Source organism: Pongo pygmaeus, chromosome 11, assembly GCF_028885625.2.
Source record: "Pongo pygmaeus isolate AG05252 chromosome 11, NHGRI_mPonPyg2-v2.0_pri, whole genome shotgun sequence".
In the NCBI taxonomy this organism is placed as follows: Eukaryota; Metazoa; Chordata; class Mammalia; order Primates; family Hominidae; genus Pongo; species Pongo pygmaeus.
In genome coordinates, this window is record NC_072384.2 from 116901700 (window position 1) to 116927105 (window position 25406).

At 41.6% G+C, this 25406-nt stretch overlaps 1 protein-coding gene across 6 annotated transcripts in view; it reads left to right on the forward strand.

Annotated features, from left to right (window-relative positions):
• The window catches only part of SMARCAL1 (SWI/SNF related, matrix associated, actin dependent regulator of chromatin, subfamily a like 1), a 70132-nt gene that overhangs the window by 37401 nt on the left and 7325 nt on the right, over positions 1-25406 (forward strand). For all 6 annotated transcript variants that reach the window (XM_054478399.2, XM_054478398.2, XM_063647932.1 and 3 more), the window contains 4 exons: positions 953-1171; positions 14293-14363; positions 17628-17730; positions 24945-25127. In XM_054478399.2, the coding sequence (XP_054334374.1) occupies positions 953-1171; positions 14293-14363; positions 17628-17730; positions 24945-25127 (576 nt within the window). The remainder of the gene's footprint in view (positions 1-952; positions 1172-14292; positions 14364-17627; positions 17731-24944; positions 25128-25406) is intronic.

Below are 25406 nucleotides of genomic sequence, written 5' to 3' on the forward strand. Positions count from 1 at the left end.
AGGTTGGAGTGCAGTGACACCATCTCGGCTCACTGCAGCCTCTGCCTCCTGGGTTCAAGCAGTTCTCCTGCCTCAGCCTCCCTAGTAACTGGGATTACAGGTGCACGCTACCACACCGACTAATTTTTGTATGTTTAGTAGAGATAGGGTTTTGCCATGTTGGCCAGGCTGGTCTCTAACTCCTGATCTCAAGTGATCCTCCTGCCTCCGCCTCCCAAAGTGCTGGGATTACAGGCGTGAGCCACTGGGCCTGGCCGGTAACGGCTTCTCTAGCTGTGTGATGGGGAATGAACATTTGAGCTCACTGCCTCCTGTGAGCTACTCAACGAGGGAGCCATGTTTATGAAGAACTGCTTAGGCACTTAGCCAGACTGCCAGAAGCCTATGTGGTGGGCTCCTCCTGCCAACCCCAGCTGCCATCCACAACAACACTGCAGTTACTTTTATTATATTGTACTTGTTTGTGCTGGTGTAATCCATACTGCGGAACAACAGTTTTTAAAATCCCTGTAAGTCTCATCAAATAAAGATGTTACTGACATTATTTTATTACATTGTGCAACGGACTCTGTAGGATAAGCCATAGGGAAGATTTAGTATTTAGTGTACAGGAATAGTCTGACAAGCCAAGTTTTTTGTTTGTTTTTTAATAAAATGGACACCCAATTGCTTGACTTCTGGCATTTGCTGTTGGAAAAGAAAGCTCACTGCCAAATTGTAGAATGCCATGATAGGTGTTTTTTGTTCATCTCATTCCTGACTTTTTTCTCTCTTTTCGTTTCCATTTCTCATTTGTTTTATTGGGGGTTTATTTGTCCCTGTAAGTCACTTGAAGTTTTCTGAGCTAAGCCAGGGGTGGTTGTGAGAAGAGGGACCTCCCAGGATCCCAAGTCCCTGTTGGACTGGGCCTGAAAGGAGCCTCATGGGGCTGTCACTGTCTTGTTCTCTGCAGATGCCTTGGGGGTGGGACTACTCAGGGTCCTCCAACCTGGGAGAGCTGAAGCTCCTGCTGGAGGAAGCGGTCATGCTGCGGCGCCTCAAGTCGGACGTCCTTTCCCAGCTGCCTGCCAAGCAGCGCAAGATAGTGGTGATTGCCCCAGGACGGATCAATGCCAGGACCAGAGCTGCCCTGGATGCTGCAGCCAAGGAAATGACCACCAAGGACAAAACTGTGAGTCCAGGGCTGGAGACAGATTTGGAAGCAGATGTGTCTAGGTGTTCCTTTCCACGAGGGGCCCTTGAAAATGACCTGGCATTCTCTCAGCTTTCCTTTCTGTAATCTTTTCCCTCTTCCCTAGGCAAGAAGAGCAAGTCCATTTCATTCCTCAGCCTACCTAGTCAGTTTTGAAAAATCTCTTTATTAATTTATGGTTTTATACTTGTATAGATTGCTGTTGATGGATGGCCATAAAGATAAGCACAGGCAACAGCAGGGTGGTGATCAATATTCCGAATCCCTCAAAGAATGTGGAAATTATGTCTACTATATATTGCGAATGCATCAGTCTAGTAACAGTTGTTAGAAAATTAGTCCTAACATGTTTGATACATATGTTAATCCTTTAACCATACTGTGTCATTTGTGTTAGTCAAAATAACAAGTCGACATTCATATAACAAAATAGAGTTTTCAAACCCTCCTAACCTTTTAAATCCCTATTACCGGCATTTATGGTTGGCAGGAAGTTGGCATCCCCCTTTTACAGAGAGGGAAACTGAGGCTCACAGAGATTGCAGTTTGCCCAGGGTCTCTCAGCTGCTCCACCATAGAGCTGAGGCTAGCACCAAGCCTCTTGCCCCTGTATTTTAGGACTCTTTTCGCTATGATGGTTTTATCTTTTCAAACACTTTTATTTTATTTCTGTCTTTAGTGTCATACTGTGCTAAGTGCTATAATCTACACCAGCTCTGTCTCTGTCCTCTTAGATAAAACCTTGTAATTCCCATTACTAAGAAAATAACAGTTATTGATATTTTTCAACATCATGAAGCATTATCTGGGCTTGATATTACCCTGTATAAAGATACTTAGATATAGATCTCAGCTTTCTGGGAGGTTACAAAATAAATAAGAATGACAAGAGACAGAATGCATGTTTTTCATGGTATTTTACTATGTGATGAGCAAGATTCATTGATAACTTTTAAGAAATGGCAGGATAGAGGATGCACTGGCAAATTTTCAAGCTGTATTGAATTTATGCTGTATTACATATAATAATCTGGATGGTTTGGAGTAAGTGAGCAGGCATCATCTCTTTATTGTAGAGTTTTCAAAGTTAAACAACACTGATGTAGACATATAGACCAGTGTTCTCAGATTATATTTCAGTGGAACCATAAGTAAAACCAGGAAGCTTTGTCACTAAAATCAATCTTGGTGGTCTTTTGTTTAGTTTTAGAGATAAAAATGCAATGAGTAGAATATTTTTTCTCAATTTGAAGTTTTTTCTTATAACTTTTTCTTAATAACTTTCGTCTACTGGTGAACTCTACCAGACAAGAAAACCAGTGAACTGGTATAGCAAATATAATATTAATGGAAAAATTCAGACATGCAATATTCTTAGATGCAAAGAGCTGAATATTTATAAAATGTTATGTTTTTTTGCCAGCAAAGTTGTTCCTTGTGTGTGTGAGATGGAAGTAAGTCTGTTAGTGTTTTGTGAGATTCCCCAGAGAACACCCTCACCAATACCTGGTTCATCTCCTGAACCAGTTTCAGAACAGCCAAGGTAGACACCTGAAAAAGCAATTAGTGGGCATTTGAATTAAGGAGGAAAAGCACATTAACTTGTTGAAACACAACTGTGAATTGTGTAGTATGGCCAAAAAGAAAAAAAGAAAAGCAGTAGAAATTTTGTGCTTAGTGCAACAAGATCTGAAAGCATTTTATAACCTTCTGCCAACTTGTATAGTTCTTCAAGTAAAGGGAGTGGCTCTTTTCAAAGATGATTTCAGATGCCACCTGAGAGTTTGATTTCTGAGCTTGTTGGTGATGCTATGAAATTAACTAGGAGGTACTATGGAATTTAGGAATGTTGGGTGTTTTATAACTTTAGGTAGCTATACAAATCCAGTATTTTTGAGGATATTTTTGTATTTTCTTGCTTATAAATGGAGCCACAACTCCCTTTCGGTTGTGGAAAAGTACATAAGGATAGTGCCAGTTGCCCAGAATCCTGCCTATTGGGTGATTATCCTCTTTGCTTTGTAAACACCACAGTGTTAACTCCATTTTGCAGATGATGAAAATGAAGCCTAAATTGCAGTGTCATTCTTCAAGAATCCAGCTGAGAAAGAGCCCGGAGCTCTTCTCAGTCCAGCACCTGAGAGTTGCTGTCTGCTTCCTTGGAGTCTTAGGAAAATTAAACGTTTATCCCTGAAAGATAGAAATTGAGTTGGTACAGATTACCATCAGTGTGATGGCTGAAGTCAGACACTAAATTCTTTCAGATAATAATTCCTTAAGAACTTGATGCCTTTTTGTGTCTTAATAGAAATCAATTTTTATAATGGAAAATCCAAGTAGAAAACAGATTTGTGTGTTTGTGCTTTGGGCCATCAGAACCTTTGGATTTCTAAAGCCATTGATTTAGTGCATTTCTAAACCATGGATCTGATCAGGAGCATTGCTCTAACTTAATTCAGGAAGGGAGTCAGCATCATCTGGAGGCTGGACTAGATGACCATAGGCATGTCTTCCAGACTCTGGCCAGCTCTGAAATCCTGAGTTGGAAGGGTTAAAATGGGGACGTATTTTTTTTATGGTTTTAGTCGAATAAGGAGGCCCTGTGGATCTATAGAAAGTCCCCTCTCCACTGCCACCAGTTTTTTAAGTTACTTTTTAGTCCCAAGTTTCCTTGCAATTTTGCAAATCATGGTGACTCCAGCCAAGCACTGCTGACCTGCCTGTCAAGAATTGATTCTTTCTTTGTTCCTTCACACCTTTCCATCTGGAAGAATACATTTTTTAAAAAGCTTTATATCACAGGAGCCAAGGTGAAGGAGCCAATTTATAGAATATAATGTATAATCAAAGACTTTTCTCATTTTTTCAGCTGAAATAATGGATATCGCTTCACAGGCAAAGGAAAGCTGACTGTAATCATCTTTTGTCTAAAGCCATTTTTTCATCCTCAAGACCAGTAACAGAGAAATGGAACAAGTCTATACAGATTTCCTGGTAACAATATCAGTTCACCCTTGCCATTTGACAATCCACTCAAATTTCCAATGTAGAAAAATTTAAAAACTCCATTGGATCTAATTTAATTAAGGTCTAGTCAGGAACAAAGAATGCAGGTTATTTAAAATTTCCTGGCCAGTAGCTGGCAAAAGAAGTAAGATCATTAATAGAGAGTATTATGTCTGCACAGTTTGGGGGAGTTTTTTTAAAGCCAAAACTATTGATTTCTCCCACATTAAAATAGATATCTATTGTATAAAATCTGAAAAATAAAGAAAAATACTTACAATCAGTAACATTTATTGAATACTTGCTCTGTGCTGGGCATGGTGCTTTACGTGTATTGGGTCATTAAATTCTCACCATCAGCCCAGATATTTGAGCCTCAGAGCCTGCACTTTTAAGTGCTACAAATTCTGGTTCTACCGTTTAGTAGCAGTGTGACAAGTATACTCACTTGACTTTTTTTGCCTCAGTTTCCTAATCTGCGCAGTGGTGATAATAGTGCCTCCCTCATAGCAATGCTGATTATTAAATGAGTTAATGCATATTTAGTTCTTAGAACACTGCTTGGCCTGTAATAAGTGGTATATGAGAGTTAGTTGTTATTTTTATTACTATACTATAAAAAAGAATCATCTTGGGGCAGTTCCCAAGATGGCTGAATAGGAACAGCTCCAGTCTACAGCTCCCAGCGTGAGCAACACAGAAGATGGGTGATTTCTGCATTTCCAACTGAGGTACCGGGTTCATCTCACTGGGGCTTGTCGGACAGTGTTTGCAGGACAGTGGGTGCAGCGCACTAAGCATGAGCCAAAGCAGGGCGAGGCATCGCCTCACCTGGGAAGTGCAAGGGGTCAGGGAATTCCCTTTGCTAGCCAAGCGAAGCTGTGACAGACAGCGCCTGGAAAATCGAGTCACTCCCACCCTAATACTGCGCTTTTCGAATGGTCTTAGCAAATGGCACACCAGGAGATTGTATCCCGCACCTGGCTCGCAGGGTCCCACGCCCATGGAGCCTCACTCATTGCTAGCACAGCAGTCTGAGATCGAACTGCAAGGCAGCAGCAAGGCTCGGGGAGGGGTGCCCGCCATTGCTGAGCCTTAAGTAGGTAAACAAAGTGGCCGGGAGCTTGAACTGGGTGGAGCCCACTGCAGCTGAAGGAGGCCTGCCTGCCTCTGTAGACTCCACCTCTGGAGGCAGGGCATAGCCAAACAAAAGGCAGCAGAAACCTCTGCAGACTTAAATGTCCCTGTCTGACAGCTTTGAAGAGAGTAGTGGCTCTTCCAGCACGGAGTTTGAGATCTGAGAACGGACAGACTGCCTCCTCAAGTGGGTCCCTGATCCCCGAGTTGCCTAACTGGGAGGCACCCCCGAGTAGGGGCAGACTGACACCTCACACGGCCAGGTACCCCTCTGAAATGAAACTTCCGGAGGAACGATCAGGCAGCAACATCTGCTGTTCAGCAATATTCGCTGTTCTGCAGCCTCCGTTGCTGATACCAAGGCAAACAGGGTCTGGAGTGGTCTTCCAGCAAACTCCAACAGACCTGCAGCTGAGAGTCCTGACTGTTAGAAGGAAAACTAACAAACAGAAAGGACATCCGCACCAAAACCCTATCTGTACGTCACCATCATCAAAGATCAAAGGTAGATAAAACCACAAAGATGGGGAAAAAACAGAGCAGAAAAACTGAAAATTCTGAAAATCATAGAGCCTCTCCTCCTCCAAAGGAATGCAGCTCTTCACCAGCAATGGAACAAAGCTGGACGGAGAATGACTTTGACGAGTTGAGAGAAGAAGGCTTCAGACGATCAAACTTCTCTGAGCTAAAGGAGGAAGTTCGAACCCATTGCAAAGAAGTTAAAAACCTTGAAAAAAGATTAGACGAATGGCTAACTAGAATAACCAATGCAGAGAAGTCCTTAAAGGACCTGATGGAGCTGAAAACCATGCCACGAGAACTACGTGACGAATGCACAAGCTTCAGTAGCCAATTCGATCAACTGGAAGAAAGGGTATCAGTGATTGAAGATCAAATGAATGAAATGAAGCAAGAAGAGAAGTTTAGAGAAAAAAGAATAAAAAGAAATGAACAAAGTCTCCAAGAAATATGGGACTATGTGAAAAGACCAAATGGACGTCTGATTGGTGTACCTGAAAGTGACGGGGAGAATGGAACCAAGTTGGAAAACACTCTGCAGGATATTATCCAGGAGAACTTCCCCAACCTAGCAAGGCAGGCCAACATTCAAATTCAGTAAATAGAGAGAATGCCACAAAGATACTCCTTGAGAAGACCAACTCCAAGACATAATTGTCAGATTCACCAAAGTTGAAATGAAGGAAAAAATGTTAAGGGCAGCCAGAGAGAAAGGTCGGGTTACCCACAAAGGGAAGCCCATCAGACTAACAGCTGATATCTCGGCAGAAACTCTACAAACCAGAAGAGAGTGGGGGCCAATATTCAACATTCTTAAAGAAAAGAATTTTCAACCCAGAATTTCATATCCAGCCAAACTAAGCTTCATAAATGAAGGAGAAACAAAATCCTTTACAGACAAGCAAATGCTGAGAGATTTTGTCACCACCAGGCCTGCCCTACAAGAGCTCCTGAAGGAAACACTAAACATGGAAAGGAACAACCGGTAGCAGCCACTGCAAAAACATGCCAAATTGTAAAGACCATCAATGCTAGGAAGAAACTGCATCAACTAACGAGCAAAATAACCAGCTAACATCATAATGACAGGATCAAATTCACACATAACAATATTAACCTTAAATGTAGATGGGCTAAATGCTCCAGTTAAAAGGCACAGACTGGCAAATTGGATAGGGAGTCAGGACCCATCAGTGTTCTGTATTCAGGAAACCCATCTCACATGCAGAGACACACATAGGCTCAAAATAAAGGGATGGAGGAAGATCTACCAAGCAAATAGAAAACAAAAAAAGGCAGGGGTTGCAATCCTAGTCTCTGATAAAACAGACTTTAAACCAACAAAGATCAGAAGAGACAAAGAAGGCCATTACATAATGGTAAAGGGATCAATTCAACAAGAAGAGCTAACTATCCTAAATATATATGCACCCAATACAGGAGCACTCAGATTCATAAAGCAAGTCCTTAGAGACCTACGAAGAGAGTTAGACTCCCACACAATAATAATGGGAGACTTTAACACCCCACTGTCAACATTAGACAGATCAACAAGACAGAAAGTTAACAAGGATATCCAGGAATTGAACTCAGCTCTACACCAAGCGGACCTAATAGACATCTACAGAACTCTCCACCCCAAATCAACAGAATATACATTCTTCTCAGCACCACACCATACTTATTCCAAAATTGACCACATAGTTGGAAGTAAAGCACTCCTCAGCAAATGTAAAAGAACAGAAATTATAACGAACTGTCTCTCAGACCACAGTGCAATCTAACTAGAACTCAGGATTAAGAAACTCACTCAAAACTGCTCAACTACATGGAAACTGAACAACCTGCTCCTGAATGACTACTGGGTACATAACGAAATGAAGGCAGAAATAAAGGTGTTCTTTGAAACCAACGAGAACAAAGACAGAACATACCAGAATCTCTGGGACACATTTAAAGCAGTGTGTAGAGGGAAATTTATAGCACTAAATGCCCACAAAAGAAATAAGGAAAGATCTAAAATTGACACCCTAACATCACAATTAAAAGAACTAGAGAAGCAAGAGCAAACACATTCAACAGCCAGCAGAAGGCAAGAAATAACTAAGATCAAAGAAGAACTGAAGGAGATAGAGACATAAAAAACCCTTCAAAAAATCAATGAATCCAGGAGCTGGTTTTTTGAAAAGATCAACAAAATTGATAGACCGCTAGCAAGATTAATAAAGAAGAAAAGAGAGAAGAATCAAATAGATGCAATAAAAAATGATAAAGGGGTGTCACCACTGATCCCACAGAAATACAAACTACCATCAGAGAATATTATAAACACTTCTACACAAATAAACTAGAAAATCTAGAAGAAATGGATAAATTCCTCGACACATACACCCTCCCAAGACTAAACCAGGAAGAAGTTGAATCTCTGAATAGACCAATAACAGGCTCTGAAATTGAGGCAATAATTAATAGCTTACCAACCAAAAAAAGTCCAGGACCAGATGGATTCACAGCCTAATTCTACCCAGAGGTACAAGGAGGAGCTGGTACCATTCCTTCTGAAACTATTCCAATCAATAGAAAAAGAGGGAATCCTCCCTAACTCATTTTATGAGGCCAGCATCATCCTGATACCAAAGCCTGGCAGAGACACAACAAAAAAAGAGAATTTTAGACCAATATCCCTGATGAACATCGATGCAAAAATCCTCAGTAAAATACTGGCAAACTGAATCCAGCAGCACATCAAAAAGCTTATCCACCATGATCAAGTGGGCTTCATCCCTGGGATGCAAGGCTGGTTCAACATACACAAATCAATAAACATAATCCAGCATATAAACAGAACCAAAGACAAAAACCACATGATTATCTCAATAGATGCAGAAAAGGCCTTTGACAAAATTTAGCAGCCCTTCATGCTAAAAACTCCCAGTAAATTAGGTATTGATAGGACATATCTCAAAATAATAAGAGCTATTTATGACAAACCCACAGCCAATATCATACTGAATGGGCAAAAACTGGAAGCATTCCCTTTGAAAACTGGCACAAGACAGGGATGCCCTCTCTCACCACTCCTATTCAGCATAGTGTTGGAAGTTCTGTCCAGGGCAATCAGGCAAGAGAAAGAAATAAATGGTATTCAGTTAGGAAAAGAGGAAGTCAAATTGTCCCTGTTTGCAGATGACATGATTGTATATCTAGAAAACCCCATCGTCTCAGCCCCAAATCTCCTTAAGCTGATAAGCAACTTCAGCAAAGTCTCAGGATACAAAATCAATGTGCAAAAATCACAAGCATTCTTATACACCAATAACAGACAAACAGAGAGCCAAATCATGAGTGAACTCCCATTCACAATTGCTTCAAAGAAAATAAAATACCTAGGAATCCAACTAACAAGGGATGTGAAGGACCTCTTCAAGGAGAACTACAAACCACTGGCTCAACGAAATAAAAGAGGATACAAACAAATGGAAGAACATTCCATACTCCTGAATAGGAAGAATCGATATTGTGAAAATGGCCATACTGCCCAAGGTAATTTATAGATTCAGTGCCATCCCCATCAAGCTACCCATGACTTTCTTCACAGAATTGGAAAAAGATTACTTTAAAGTTCATATGGAACCAAAAAAGAGCCCACATTGCCAAGTTAATCCTAAGCCAAAAGAACAAAGCTGGAGGCGTCACGCTACCTGACTTCAAACTATACTACAAGGCTACAGTAACCAAAACAGCATGGTACTGGTACCAAAACAGAGATATAGACCAATGGAACAGAACAGAGCCCTCAGAAACAATACCACACATTTACAACTATCTGATCCTTGACAAACCTGACAAAAACAAGAAATGGGGAAAGGATTCCCTATTTAACAAATGGTGCTGGGAAAACTGGCTAGCCATATGTAGAAAGCTGAAACTGGATCCCTTCCTTACACCTTATACAAAAATTAATTCAAGATGGATTAAAGACTTAAATGTTAGACCTAAAACCATAAAAACCCTAGAAGAAAACCTAGGCAATACCATTCAGGACATAGGCATGGGCAAGGACTTCATGTCTAAAACACCAAAAGCAATGGCAACAAAAGCCAAAATGGACAAATGGGATCTAATTAAAGTAAAGAGCTTCTGCACAGCAAAAGAAACTACCATCAGAGTGAACAGGCAACCTACAGAATGGGAGAAAATTTTTGCAATCTACTCATCTGACAAAGGGCTAATATCCAGAATCTACAAAGAACTCAAACAAATTTACGAGAAAAAAACAACCCCATCAACAAGTGGGCAAAGGATATGAACAGATACTTCTCAAAAGAAGACATTTATGCAGCCAACAGACACATGAAAAAATGCTCATCATCACTGGCCATCAGAGAAATGCAAATCAAAACCACAATGAGATACCATCTCACACCAGTTAGAATGGCGATCATTAAAAAGTCAGGAAACAACAGGTGCTAGAGAGGATGTGGAGAAATAGGAACACTTTTACACTGTTGGTGGGACTGTAAACTAGTTCAACCATTGTGGAAGTCAGTGTGGCGATTCCTCAGGGATGTAGAACTAGAAATACCATTTGACCCAGCCATCCCATTACTGGGTATATACCCAAAGGATTATAAATAATGCTGCTATAAAGACACATGCATACGTATGTTTATTGCAGCACTATTCACAATAGCAAAGACTTGGAACCAGCATGAATGTCCAACAATGATAGACTGGATTAAGAAAATGTGGCACATATACACCATGGAATACTATGCAGCCATGAGAAATGATGAGTTCATGTCCTTTGTAGGGACATGGATGAAGCTGGAAACCATCATTCTCAGCATACTATCGCAAGGACAAAAAACCAAACACTGCGTGTTCTCACTCATAGGTGGGAATTGAACAATGAGAACACTTGGACACAGGAAGGGGAACATCACACACCGGAGCCTGTTGTGGGGTGGGGGGAGGGTGGAGGGATAGCATTAGGAGATATACCTAATGTAAATGACGAGTTAACGGGTGCAGCACACCAACATGGCATATGTATACATATGTAACAAACCTGCACGTTGTGCACATGTACCCTAGAACTTAAAGTATAATAAAAATATATATATTAAAAAAATCATCTTTTATACAACCATAATTTTGGCATATATAATTTGAGTATTTTTCTATAATTATGTGTGTATATGTTGCTTTAAGATATATTTTTATATATCTGCATATAAATATAAAATATATATGCAATAAGCAGTACATATATTTTAAAAGCAGAACTGGGATCATACAAACACGTCAAGTGGGAAGGAAAACAGGTTACTGTCTTATGAAGACTTTTCCATGTTGTTAAATATTCTCTTAGAACATAATATTTAGCCAGGTGTGCTGGCTCACTCCTGTAATCCCAACATTTTGGGAGGCCAAGGCGGGAGGATCACTTGAGGTTGATACCAGCCTGGACAACATGGCAAAACCCTGTCTCTACAAAAAATACAAAAAAATTAGCTGGGCATGGTAGTGTGTACCTGTAGTCCCAGCTACTTGGGTAGAAGGCTGAGGTGGGAAGATCACCTGAGCCTGGGAGTTTGGGGCTGAGGTGAGCTGTGATTGTGCCACTGCATTCCAGTCTGACAGAGAGAGACCTTGTCTCAAAAGAAAACAAACAAAAAACCATAATATTTAAAGACTGCATAGTGGTTTTTCACACGGCTATAATTTTGCTAATCGTTTTTGTTGGGCCTTTAAGTTACTTTCAATTGCTCACTATTCTGAGTAATACTGTACTGAAAAAGTAGCTTACATGGAAATTTGTGCACATGCGATTTTATAATAAGAATCAGTTTTAAGGAGTAAGTTGCTGGATGATAGGGTTTTGGCATATTTTAAAGGGGGTTGGTACATTTTGCTGCATCATCCCCAAAAGGGCTAGCCCAGTGTACCATCCCACCAGTCATGTATAATTAAAGTGTTTGTTTCTTCACACTCTCATCAACTCTAGGTGCTAAATGTTAGGGCAAAATTCCTGAAAGTGCTTCTCAGCAGTTTTCCATCTGTTTGTTTTGCCCTCTTTCTTTCTTATTAGGGAGTGTGGCATGAGTGAGTGTAGGTGGGAGGGGTAGGCTATCTCTGAAGGACACAGGAGTAAAACTGTAGATGGGGGCCAACTGGGGTGCAGTCTGATGGAGGCACACATGCTGCGAGTGAGGTCATCATATGTAAGCCTGCCCTGCCCCTTTGGCTACTAGAAACTGCATTGGGTTGGAGGACCTAGCCTGCTCCTGGGGACTGTTAGAGGTCCATGAATGGATTTCATGAAGTCTGAGCTCACTAGCCACAGGTGAAAAGTTGTGTATGTTTCCAGAGCCTGATACAAAATAGGAGGGTAGGTGGCTGCCACTGCCAAGACACATGTAGGATATGAAAGGCATTTACAGTCTAATCAGTGACCCCACAGCTTCCTGTGGTTCCTCAGCATCTTTCTTTTTTCCCATAAAGTCCTGGAGGAAAGACACCATTCAAAGCTAAGAAGCTGGCCAGATGCAGTGGCTCATGCCTGTAATCCCAGCACTGTAGGAGGCCGAGATGGGAGGATTACTTGAGCCTAAGAGTTTGAGACCGACCTGGACAACATAGTGAGATCCTGTCTCTACAAAAAATAAAAAAAAAAAAGCTGGTGTGGTGGTGCATACCTTTTGTCCCAGTTACTTGGGAGGCTGAGGTGGGAGGATTGCTTGAGCCTGAGAGGCTGAGGCTGCAGTGAGCCATGATCGAGTCCAGCCTGGGTGACAGAGCATGACCCTGTCTCAAAAACAATAAAAACAACCCCAAAGCCAAGAAGCTGTTTTAACCAGACAGCTTTTTCCTCCATCCATGGTTATTAGTTTTAGGTACAGTCTGGCTGTGGTTGCTTTCCTGAGTTATCAAGATCTCAAGAATGACAGGTTCAAGGCTATAGATGTTATTGCTGTTGAATCACGTCTTTGTTCTCTGGGGAAGCTGTCCTGTCAGTCACAGATCTTACAGAGGCCAGGCACAAGAAGGGAGGTGCACCTGGAAAACTATGCTTGCTGGTGAAAGGAGATGGCCACCTGTCTTAGTCCATTTGTGCTGTAACAAAATACTTTAGACTGAGTCATCTATAAACAGAAATGCATTGCTCACAGTTTTAGGGGCTGGGAAGTTCAAGATCAAGTGGCCAGCAGATTCAGTGTCTAGTGAGGGCCCAGTTTCTGTTTCAAAGAGGGCAGAAGGAACAAACAGGCTCTCTGTCCTTATAACCTAAGCATCTCCCAGATGCCCCACTTCCCACCACCACTGCACTGGAAATTAAGTTTCAGATTATGAATTTTGGGGGGACACTCTTACCAATGATGGTAAGAGTATGATCTCTGGGAGGCCAGAGCGATAGTAAATGTTATCTCACATTATTATGAAACGATTTGAGCATCTCCTGTGTTAGCATTCTTTATTAGGAGTCACTTAAATGTAAACCATAAAGAAAACATTGTTTCTTCTTCTGGGAAGTTAATTACCTTATGTGGGAGGTAGACCAAGAACACCTGAATGATGGTTTTAAAATGATACTAAAATGGGCCAGGCGCGATGACTCACGCCTGTAATCCCAGCACTTTGGGAGGGCGAGGTGGGTGGAACACCGGAGGTCAGAAGTTCGAGACCAGCCTGGCCAACATGGTGAAACCCTGTCTCTACTAAAAATACAAAATTAGCTGGGCATGGTGGCACATGCCTGTAGTCCCAGCTGCTCGGAGGCTGAGACGGGAGAATCACTTGAACCTGGGAGGCAGAGGCTGCAGTGAACCAAGATTGCGCCACTGCACTCCAGCCTGGGCGAGACAGAGCGAGACTTTGTCTCAAAAAAATAAAAAATAATATAAAATAAAATGATAGTAAAATAGACTAGTCAGGGTCCATTGGAATTGATTCAGTAAATCTTGGACAGAGGTAAGCTCTGTAAGTCAGGTATAGTCACAGCTTGGCAGAAGAAAAGAGGGAAGCAAAAAGCAAGTTGGAGAAATGTCACATGTAAGTTGTCACCAGGCTGTAGTAAATAGGTATGCTTAGCCAAGGCCACATTTCAGTGGGTCACATGGGTTTGGTGTGTATGGTGAAGCCCTACCTGAAATGCTTCTCCAAAGAGCTTTTGTGTTCCTTGCCTCTTGGATTCTTGCAACGGTTCTTGGACAATGGCAGAGTAGCTCTAATGCCGTCTCTGAGGACAAAACCCAACCCAGGCAGTTCTTCTGACTTGGCCAAAGTGAAAGGGGAATCATTGTCAGCACCAAGGTCTCCTGACTCTGGTGACGGGCGGTTGAGATTTGTAAAGCGCATAGGAGCAATAATTAGATCCACTCATCCCAGAGTTCTCAGACTGGGGCACTTAACACTCTTAACTTGTCTTTCAACAGAAACAGCAGCAGAAAGACGCCCTCATTCTCTTCTTCAACAGAACAGCTGGAGCTAAAATCCCATCTGTCATGTAAGTGGTCACGAAGTGTCGACCTCTCTCTCTCTCTCATCTTTAAAAAAAAAAAAACTTATTACTTTATTCTGCCTGAATGATTTTACTGCTTCTAAGAAATGACCAGAGATTATTAAATGTGCCTTTTGTTGAGGAAGGAAAAAATAAAACAGGTGATCAGAGAGTAGAATTATAGCTGCCTTGAAAATAAAGTTTAGGGGCCAGGCTCACGCCTGTAATCCCAGCACTTTGGGAGGCCAAGGTGGGAGGATTGCTTGAGTCCAGGAGTTTGAGACCAGCCTGGACGACATAGTGAGACCCCATTTCTACAAAAAATGAACAGAATTAGCTGGGCATGGTGGCATGCACCTGTGGTCCCAACTACTCAGGAGGCTGAGGAGGGAGGATTGCTTGGGAGGGAGGACGGTCGAGGCTGCAGTGAGCTAAGTTGGTGCCACTGCACTCCAGCCTAAGCAAGAGACTAAAACCCTGTCTCAAGGGAAAAATGAAAAAAGTAAAAGTTTAGGGGTACCCTGCCCTTAATTACACACAAGGCATAAGTTAGCCGGTAACTGGAGTGACTACTAGGATGTACCTGGGTCTCTAAGAGATCCTGTCTTGAGCCAAGTAGGCTGGAGCTGCTGCTCCTTAAAAGGAGGGTGGGGTTGTCCCCAACACCAAAAGGGAGAGTTTTTCTAGGAGAACTGTGATCATTTGCCTTTAGGGAAAAAATATTAGAAGGAAAAGCTGCCTTATGGGGATACTTGGGTCTTCCCCAAGGTCAGGAATTGTCATCCATTACTTACCTAAATAAAAAGACGAATGTCAAAGTTTGTTCAAAAGATATGGGCATATGGCCATTGTCATGCCTAGTTCTATTTCCACCTTATAAACTAAAGCTAAAGTAATAATTTCTATTCTTAGAATTATTCATGACAAAATCTCAATTGTATGCCTTTCTTAAAAACCCACTCCTATTTAAATATCACTGGGATAGAAACCTGGCAATTCTAATGACGTGTAGTTTGCCTGATTTTTTTTTTTTGTTTAACATTCATGTGATGCTCTGGCAGGATAATGGTCCAACTGATGAAATTACAATGAGAATGGATTCCTTAGGACTGAGTGGTGCCAGACTGGCTGTGGGGACTGAGATCTGGAGATAGATTAAGAAACATATCTGCTCCGTCCTCGTACTTGGCCCACCTACCTCTCCTCACCCTCTACTGTGGCAAGACAGTTCCCCACATTACTCGATCTGCAATGCCCCCTGGAAAGACTGCCCAGTGCTGCCCTCTCCCCTTCACTTCCTGGACACTGCCCTTTTCATTTATGACCCTGTTACGGAGCTAATGAACTCCAGATGTGGTTTTTATGGCCTGGAAACTTTTCTCCCAGAAACACATCTGAGTTGCCCCCGCTGACCCATTTCTCATGTGCTGTGGAATAACAGATGGCAAGGATGTGCATTTCTCCCTTGCTCCCTCAGCTCAGGACCTGCAAAATTCAGAGTACACCAGGTGCCTCTCTCTTCAGATGCTGCACCCAGAGCCACCCATTTCCCTTAGAAACTTTAAGTCTTTCTACCACCTCATAAATAAATATTGGTCATACCTTATACATACTTTCTCAAAATTCTGTTATACAATAAATTGTATAGTGCTTTGTAGTTTCCAAACATTTTTTACACCTGTGAACTCATTTCACATTTACAGCATCTTTGAGAGATCATGTAAGTCACACTGGCTCCATTTTTAAAAAAGCAAACACTGAGTAAATCTATGACTCTCTGGACCTCAGAGTCACACAGCTAGTAAGTGGAAATTAGATTGTACGTCTTCAAAACCCCAATTTCCTCGGCTAGTTGTTTTTCTTTTCTTTTTTTGCTGTTGTTTGCTTTTTCATTTTAATGGGCATCTTTTAATATAAAGCCAAGGTTATTGTGGTAGGCAGATATTTCTAGCCTAGGAACTTGTAGAAGGTTATAGAACAACAAAGCTGTGTATGAGATATAGAGGGGAAAGAGGCATTAGGAAAATTGGGGCCTGTGGTTTTTATGAGCTCACCAAGTGGATTTTGTGGCCTTGTGACTTTTTGATGCTGTAGCCGTAAACTTTTTTTGCTTATATCATGGCAAATTTTATGTCTCTCAAAATAATTAAAGTAAATTCTATTAGTATCAACAATTCACAAATTGAACTCAAATCTGGTGCCCTGGTCAGTCATAGTGTTGTTTGAAATGACTCTTGGATGTTTACAGAGCAGTCCACGTACCTTTCCCCCACCTGAGACATATCCTTCTTTAAGGAAGGCAGAGTCTGTTCCCTGTCCAGATGCACCCATGGCTGGCGATAGCCTCAGTGAAGGAGCTCACTTGCCTGTACTGGGCTTACCTCTTCTTTGGGATTGTGATCCCTCTTCAGGGAGCTACCAGGGGAGGGGGGACCTAGCCAGTTAACCTGGTGACTTCCCACCCCACTGCTCCCTGAGGGTAGCCACCTTAAGGCCAAGCGAAAGATAAGAGGTGGGAAGCTTGCCGGGTGCGGTGGCTCACGCCTGTAATCTCAGCACTTTGGGAGGCCAAGGCAGGCAAATCACTTGAGGTCAGGAGTTTGAGACCAGCCTGGCCAACATGGTGAAACCCCGTCTCTACTAAAAATACAAAAATTAGCTGGGCGTGTGGTACACACCTGTTATCCCAGCTACTCAGGAGGCTGAGGCAAGAGAATTGCTTGAACCCAGGAGGTGGAGGTTGCAGTGAGCCGATATTTCAGCACTGCACTCCAGCCTGGGCGACAGAGCGAAACTCAGTCTCAAAAAAAAGGTGGGAAGCTAAGAAAAAACACAGTGGATGGAAGAGAGATGTAAATTAAAGGGAGGCCAAACAAATGAGAACCTTCACTCCATTTCTCCATAGTCCTCTGCCTTGGAAGAGAATTAACTGACTTAACTACTGGCCCTGTCATTTGAGGTCTAAAGTGGGAGGAGCTTGAGATCCTTCCTGGAATGTCTCTTTAGTATTATGTATGTCTCAATATTTAGCTTCTAGAAATTTGTGTACTGTCATTAATTCCTTAGTCCCCTCCCTAAGTGCTTTCAGATCTACAGAGGACACTCTAATTTGTATTTAAAACACATTATAATGATAGTCGGAGGTAAAGTGAAAACTGTTGATCATCTTCTATGATCCCAGATAATAAGAATGTTTCAGTAACATACCAGAGACACATAAAACATAAGGAGTATATGTTTAATCTGTTTTGTTGTCATTGTCAAATGCAGTGAATATATCTTGGACCTACTGGAAAGTGGAAGAGAGAAGTTTTTAGTGTTTGCACACCATAAGGTGGTCCTGGACGCAATTACGCAAGAGCTTGGGAGAAAGGTGAGCTCCCCTTGAAATTCACCATGGGCTACTTTTGCCATGTCCCAAGTTGTTCGGAGCAGGCTTAGGTCAGATCCAAGCAAAGTGAGACCGATGGCTTCCAGAAGCATTGCTGAAGACTTTCTGAAGAAGAGTTCTTCTTGCTTATAGAACCACAGTGGGGTCAAAATGTTTCCCCAGCCATGTCATTTTAACTTCCTCCATGCTCCAAATAGATATCCCAGGAGTCTTGCTTTAGGAACATCTCCCAGGGGCTGTTCCATTATTCTGCATAAATAATTACAAAGTTGGCAAGAGAGGAGATAGCAAAATTGTCCTTTTGTATGGAGACAAGTATTTATATGAATGTTTTCCTCTTTTCCTTCCTTTCATTCCTCCTCAGCACTGTCAAAGCACTTTTATTAATTGCACATGGCAGTGTGCAGATGTTAGTAGAGAGTTTTATGGCTCTCCTGAAATTGAACGAAAGGGATCTAGAAGGATTTCCAAGGATGTTTATGAAAACTGAACACATTTCATCCCCTTTTCATTTTTGGTTAAATTTAAGGCTGTAAATTGCTCTTTGTCTTCCCTCATCGTTTATATTTATATAATATTTGAATGTACTTTAAGAGTACAGAGAAATATCCAGCAAACACCCATGTGTCTCCCACCCAGATTTAATAAATGAATTTATTTCAAGGTTTTTTTAGTTTTTTATTTTGAGGCAGAGTCTTGCTGTGTTGCCCATGCTGGAGTGTGGTGGCAGGATCTCAGCTCACTGTAGCCTTGGCTTCTCAGGTTCAAGTGATTCTCGTGCCTCAGCCTCCCAAGTAGCTGGGGCTACACCACCTCACCCAGCTAATTTTTGTATTTTTAGTAGAGACGGGGTTTCACCATGTTGCCCAGGCTGGTCTTGAACTCCTGGCCTCAAGTGATCCACCTACCTCGGCCTCCCAGAGTGCTTGGATTACAGGCATGAGCCACCACACCCGGCCTGAAGGTTTATTTTTTTAATAATAAAATACTTAGGTCCCCTCAGTATTCTAACTCTATTCCCCTTCCATCTCTCCAGCAATAACATCACTATTATGAAGGCAATGGGTATCGTTGCCCTCCATGTTGTCATACTATATTCTAGGAGTATGTATCCATAAGCAATTTATCGTCTCCTTTTTGCATATTTTTAAAAATTTAAAATAAATGACAGCATGGTGTAATTATCCTGCAACTTACTTTTTTCTCAGCATTGTTTTAGAGATTTCTTTTTTTTTTTTTTTTTTTGAGACAGTCTTGCTCTGTCACCCAGGCTGGAGTGCAGTAGCGCGATCTTGGCTCACTGCAAGCTCCACCTCCCGGGTTCAAGCTATTCTGTCTCAGCCTCCCGAGAAGCTGGGATTACAGGTGCCCGCCACCATGCCCGGCTAATTTTTTTGTATTTTTAGTAGAGACAGGGTTTCACCGTGTGTTAGCCAGGATGGTCTCGATCTCCTGATCTCATGATCCGCCCACCTCGGCCTCCCAATGGAGATTTCTTTGTACTGCATTACACGTGTAGTTCATTCACTGTAACTGTGGAATTGTATCTCATTGGATAGCTATACTGCAGTTTATCCATTCTCCTGCTGATGGTTGCTATCGTGTGAATATTATAGTAGGTGTATGTTTGTATCTATGCATTTCTTTATGGCTTGTGTATGTGCTTTGTGTAGGGGAGGCGTATTCAGGCATGCTCTTGCATGGTTATTAAATAGGCTCATCTTCATACTAAGTGGTGTCAAATTGCTCTCCAAGGTGGTCATTCACATTTATAATCTCACTAACAACATATAAGGGTTCCTGCTGTTCTGTGTGCCCATTAACACTGGTATTATCCGACTTTTTAATTTTACCAATCCAGAGAAATGAAATAGCTCATTCTTGCTCTAATTTGCATTTCCCTGACTACCAGTAAAATGTGTATCATTTTATTTATTTATTTATTTATGGCCATTTTAGCTGTCTCCTGTGAATATTCTGTTTGTATCCTTTGCCTGTTTTTCTGTTGGATTGTTTTTTTCTTATTGATTTAGGAAAATTCTTTATAAATTCTGGATATTAATGTTTTATCAGTTATCTTTTTATCTTTTAAATTAATTTTGTTGGGGAGGGGGGTCTCGCTCCATTGCCCGGGCTGGAGTGCAGTGGCTTCATCTTAGCTCACTATAGCCTCCACCTCCTGGGTTCAAGAGATTCTCATGCCTCAGCCTCCCGAATAGCTGGGATTACTGGTGCACACCACCACACCCAGCTAATTTTTTTGCATTTTTTTAGTAGAGACGGGGTTTCACCATGTTGGCCAGGTTAGTCTCGAACTCCTGGCCTCAAGTGATCCACCCGCTTTGGCCTCTCAAATGCTGGGATGACAGGCGTGAGCCACCAGGCCCAGCTGGTTAAATTGAATTCTAATAAAAACTCCAACTAGATATTTTTTTTTTTTTGAGGCAGAGTCTCACTCTATCTCCCACACTGGAGTTCAGTGGCACAAACACTGCTCACTGAAGCCTCAACCTCTCAGGCTCAAGTGATCCTCCTGCCTGAGCCTCCCCAGTAGCTGGGACCTCAGAAATGTACCACCACACCTTGCAAATTTTTTAACTTTTCTGTAGAGGCAGGGACTTGCCATGTTGCCCAGGCTTGTCTAGAACTGGGCTCAAGCAATTCTTTTGCCTCAGCCTACCAAAGTGCTGGGATTACAGGCATTAGCCACCACACTCAGCCTCCATAAAGGGAACTTTATACTGTTACTCCCAAGAACATCTCAAAAAAAAAAAAAAAAAGCAGGAGTGATATCTAAACAACTATGAAAAAGAAGAGCAATGTTGGAAGACTTGTCCCTTCAGATATTAAATATTAAAATCTATTATAAAACACCAATAATTAAAATTCAGCCATGCTGGCTCCAGAGAGATGGCCAGATGGTAGAATAGAATACATGGCCCTTTACCATAAAGGAAAGCAAATACATGATCAAGGAATTGTCACAAATTCGTTTTCAATTTCTTCAACAAAGTTTGGGTAATTGCCTAAATAATTGGGGGGTGGGGAGGGTAGATGAAACTTTACCTCACTGTTTGCTATATTAAATTCCAGGTGAATCAAAGATCCTTGAAACCATAAAGTATTAGAAGAAAATACCAACGAACAATAGCTGATCACTGGGTGGAGAATGACTTTCTAAGCATAAAAACAAAGAAATTACAAAGGAAAAATTGATTTGAATTACCTAAACACGTGGATTTTTTCTGTGACACATACACAGTGATTAAAAAAATTTTTTTGTTTTTTGAGGTGGAGTTTTTGCTCTCTCGCTCAGGCTGGAGTGCAATGGTGCAATCTCAGCTGACTGCAACCTTCGCCTCCTGGCTTCAAGCAATTCTCCTGCCTCAGCTTCCCAAGTAGCTGGGACTACAGGTGCCTGCTACCACGCCCAGCTAATCTTTGTATTTTTAGTAGAGACACGGTTTCACTGTGTTGGCCAGGCTGGTCTCAAACTCTTGGCCTCTGGTGATCCACCCACCTCGGCCTCCCAAAGTGCTAAGATTACAGGCATGAGCCACCATGCCTGGCCCACAGTGGTTATGATTCTCTTGTACATTTGTACATTTTTGGAGGGCAGTTTGACAGTAACTTAGGGTATGCACTCAGTTTTTCAAATTTCACTTCTAGGAATTTATCCTAAGGAAATCATCAGACTAGTCAGATTTATAAATGAGAATATTAGGCATGCTGCTTATAATATTCAGTAATTAAAAATCTAAGTTTTTATCAACAGATATACTATTAAATAAATTATAGTCCATTCAGCCATAAAATATAATGTTGATCAGTGGTTCCTAACTTTGGAGATCATTGAACCCTATAAGAACCTGAAGAAACTCCAAAATTGAAGGTCTTGGTATCTGGTTAGTATATATTGCTATCGGAAGATGCCCATACTATGGACAAAAAGCTGTTGTATGTATAATAATTTTTAAAAATTGTCATGTTGTCCGGGCGCAGTGGCTGACGCCTGTAATCCCAGCACTTTGGGAGACTGAGGCGGGCAGATCACCTGAGGTTAGGAATTCTAGACCAGCCTGGACAACATGGCGGAACTCCATCTCTACTAAAAATACAAAAATTAGCCGGGCATAGTGGTGCATGCCTGTAATCTCAGCTAGTCAGGAGGCTGAGACACGAGAATTGCTTGAACCTGGGAGGCAGCGGCTGCAGTGAGCCGAGATCCTGCCACTGTACTCCAGCCTGGGTGAGAGACAAGACTCTGTCTCAAAAATAAGATAAATAAAATAAAATAAATAAAATAGTCATCCATAGAAAAAAGCCTGATTAATATATACCAGTACGTTAATGATGATTATCTCTAAATAGTCATCATTATCTTTTTAGTTTTTCTGTATTTTTGCAATGAGTGTGTATTATTTTTATAATAAGAAAAATTACGTTTTTAAAAATAAAGGAGCATTTAGAAAACAACAGAAAAGTAATAGAAGGAAATAAGCTAGGGAAACTATTGGCCACCTCTGTGACATACAAATAATGGTTTTTACATGTAAAGGTATTTCCTAACTCCCAGTAGGAAAAAAAATGGGCAACCTGTATAAATAGATAGTTCATCAAAGAAATGACACCAATAGCCAATTAAAAGATACGAAAACACCCAATTTCACTAGTAATCAAGTTAGTGAAAAATAAAGATTTTTTTTTTACCCCATCAAGTCAGTAGAAGTTTTAAAAATGTGCGGTGCTCACTGTTGATGAAAGTGTACCAAGATGGACATGCTAATACATTAGTTATTGGAAAGCAATTTGGCAATAATATCAGGAGCCTTAAATTAAGTTTTTTCTTTTTGCTATCGTACTTTGGTTTGTAGTCCAATCAAAGAAAATCACCAAAAATTGGCATCTTCTTAAAAACTTTCCATTTTAATAGCATTATTGAGGTATAATTGACATGCAGTAAACTGCACATAATGTGTACAATTTTATAAGAATCAAGATAGGAAACATATCTGCCACCCGCTGCCCCTGCCCCCAGAGTTTTCTCATGTCCCTTTGTAATCACGCCCTCCTGCCCCTTCCCTCACCCTCCCATCCTCAGGCAACCTCTGGTCTACTGTCTGTCACTGATGATTAGTTTGCAGTTTTTTAGAATTTTATATAAATATGGAATATAATGGAATATAAATGTGGAGAAAAGGACATTCAGGATGTACTTTTTTTTTTTGTTTTTTTGAGATTTATCCATGTTGTTGTGTGTCTCGTTCCTTTTTAGTGTTCACTCCTTGGTTTTCCTTTTTTTTTTTCTTTTTTGGTTATCTAGACCTGCGGATGTTCACTCCCTTTTAGTGCTGAATAACATCCCATTGTACATCGTCTGTTCACTTGTTGATGGACATTTACCAGCATATCCTTTTAGGAAAAATTTGAGACCCCTAAATCTGCAGAAATAGAATGGTAAAATTATGCTGTTGCTGCATAATGACAAAGGGCCATTAAAAATGATATTTTAGAACACTTAATATTACAGTTTTACTTACAATACATTTTACTGGGGGAAAACAGGATATAAAACTTTTTATTTAAAAGATATATATACCATACACATCAAAAAAAGAGATAGGAAAAAGTAGATTGGTTAGATTACTAAATGTTTTTATTTTCCTTATCATGTTTATCACTAGCAAGAATAAATAAATGCCATTTAAAAGAAAATAGCTAAACTAAACATGCAGTGACCATACAACACAACAATTGACTTTCGAGCATTTTTCTTTGGGAAATGAAAACTTAGGTTAACAGAAAAACTTGTACACAAATGTTCATAGCAGCTTTATTTGTAGTAGCCCCAAACTGGAATCAACTCAGATGTCCTTCAACAGATGGATGGTGAAACTATGGTATATCCATACCGTGGGCTATTTCTCAACAATAAAAAGGAGAAAATTATTGATACAGGTAACAACTTGGATGAATCTCCAGAGGGTGCTGAATGCAAAGGCCCATTCCAAAAGGTTATATGCTGTGCAATTTATATAACATTTGTATAGCATTCTTTTTTTTTTTTTTTTTTTTTTTTTTTGAGACAGAGTCTCGCTCTGTCACCCAGGCAGGAGTGCAGTGGTGCCATCTTGGCTCACTGCAACCTCTGCCTTCCGGGTTCAAGTGATTCTCCTGCCTCGGCCTCCCGAGTAGCCAGGATTACAGGCGCACACCACCACATCTGGCCAATTTTTGTATTTTTAGTAGAGGTGGGGTTCCACCATGTTGGCCAGGCTGGTCTCGAACTCCTGACCTCAGGTGATCCACCTGCCTTGACCTCCCAGAGTGCTGGGATTACAGGCGTGAGCCACTGTGCCTGGCCTATAGTGCATTCTTGGGAAAAAAAAAAAATTGGCCAGGTGCAGTGGCTCATGCCTGTAATCCCAGCACTTTGGGAGTCCAAGGCAGGTGGATCACCTGAAATCAGGAGTTTGAGACCAGCCTGGCCAACATCGTGGAACCCCGCCTCTACTAAAAGTACAAAAATTAGCCAGATGTGGTGGTGTACGCCTGTAATCCCACCTAGTTGGGAGGCTGAGGCAGGAGAATCGCTTGAACCCCAGGGGGCGGAGGTTGCCGTGAGCCAAGATCACGCCACTGCACTCCAGCCTGAGTGACAAGAGTGAAACTTCATCTTAAAAAAGAAAAAGAAAAAGAAAATTTTTTAAGAAATTCAGGTCAGATTAGTGGCTATCAGGAGCTAAGGACCGTGGAAAGAGGAGGGAGGTAAAAGGATCCTTGCAGTGTTGGAATTGTTGAGTATCTTAACATTGGAGGTAAATATATGAAAACCTACACAGGTGATAAAATTGTGTAGAACACACACATACAAGTAAAACAAGAAATCTGAAGATCAGTGGATTGTATAGAAGTCAGCATCCTGGCTGCGGTATTATACTATAGTTTTTATAGAATGTTACCATTGCATGAAACTGGGCAAAGGCCTCAGAGGGATCTCTGTATTATTTCATACAATGGCACCTGAGTATAAGCAGTCATCTCAATACCAATTTCAATTTGAAAAGAAAAGCTCTGAAGGCAGGGGCCTCTGCTGAGCTGGAACCTGGTTCTGTGCTTGAGCTGTGGCTGGGTATGGTTTGCTGAGAAGCCCCTGGGGCTGTTGCCCACCTTGCTTCTGCCCCTTGTTCCTGCAGCACGTGCAGCACATCCGCATCGATGGCTCCACCTCATCAGCTGAGCGGGAGGACCTGTGCCAGCAGTTCCAACTGTCAGAGAGGCATGCCGTGGCTGTGCTGTCCATCACCGCTGCCAATATGGGCCTCACCTTCTCCTCGGCTGACCTGGTGGTGTTTGCTGAGCTGTTTTGGAACCCAGGGGTAAGAGACGCAGAAGACTGAGATACCCCCCAGGCATGCTCATGGCTGTGGGCAGGAAGCAGCGAGTGTCGGTCGGGGAAAGTGGTTTCCTTTTTATCCATTCATTATACTTCCCACAAGTCAGTTTTCACTTCCTTTAAGCACTTCTATGTTGATTGGCTAGTTTCTTTTTTTCTTTTTTTGAGACAGAGTCTCTTATCACCCAGGCTGGAGTGCAGTGGCGTGATCTCAGCTCACTGCAACCTCCGCCTCCTGGGTTCAAGCGATTCCCCTGCCTCA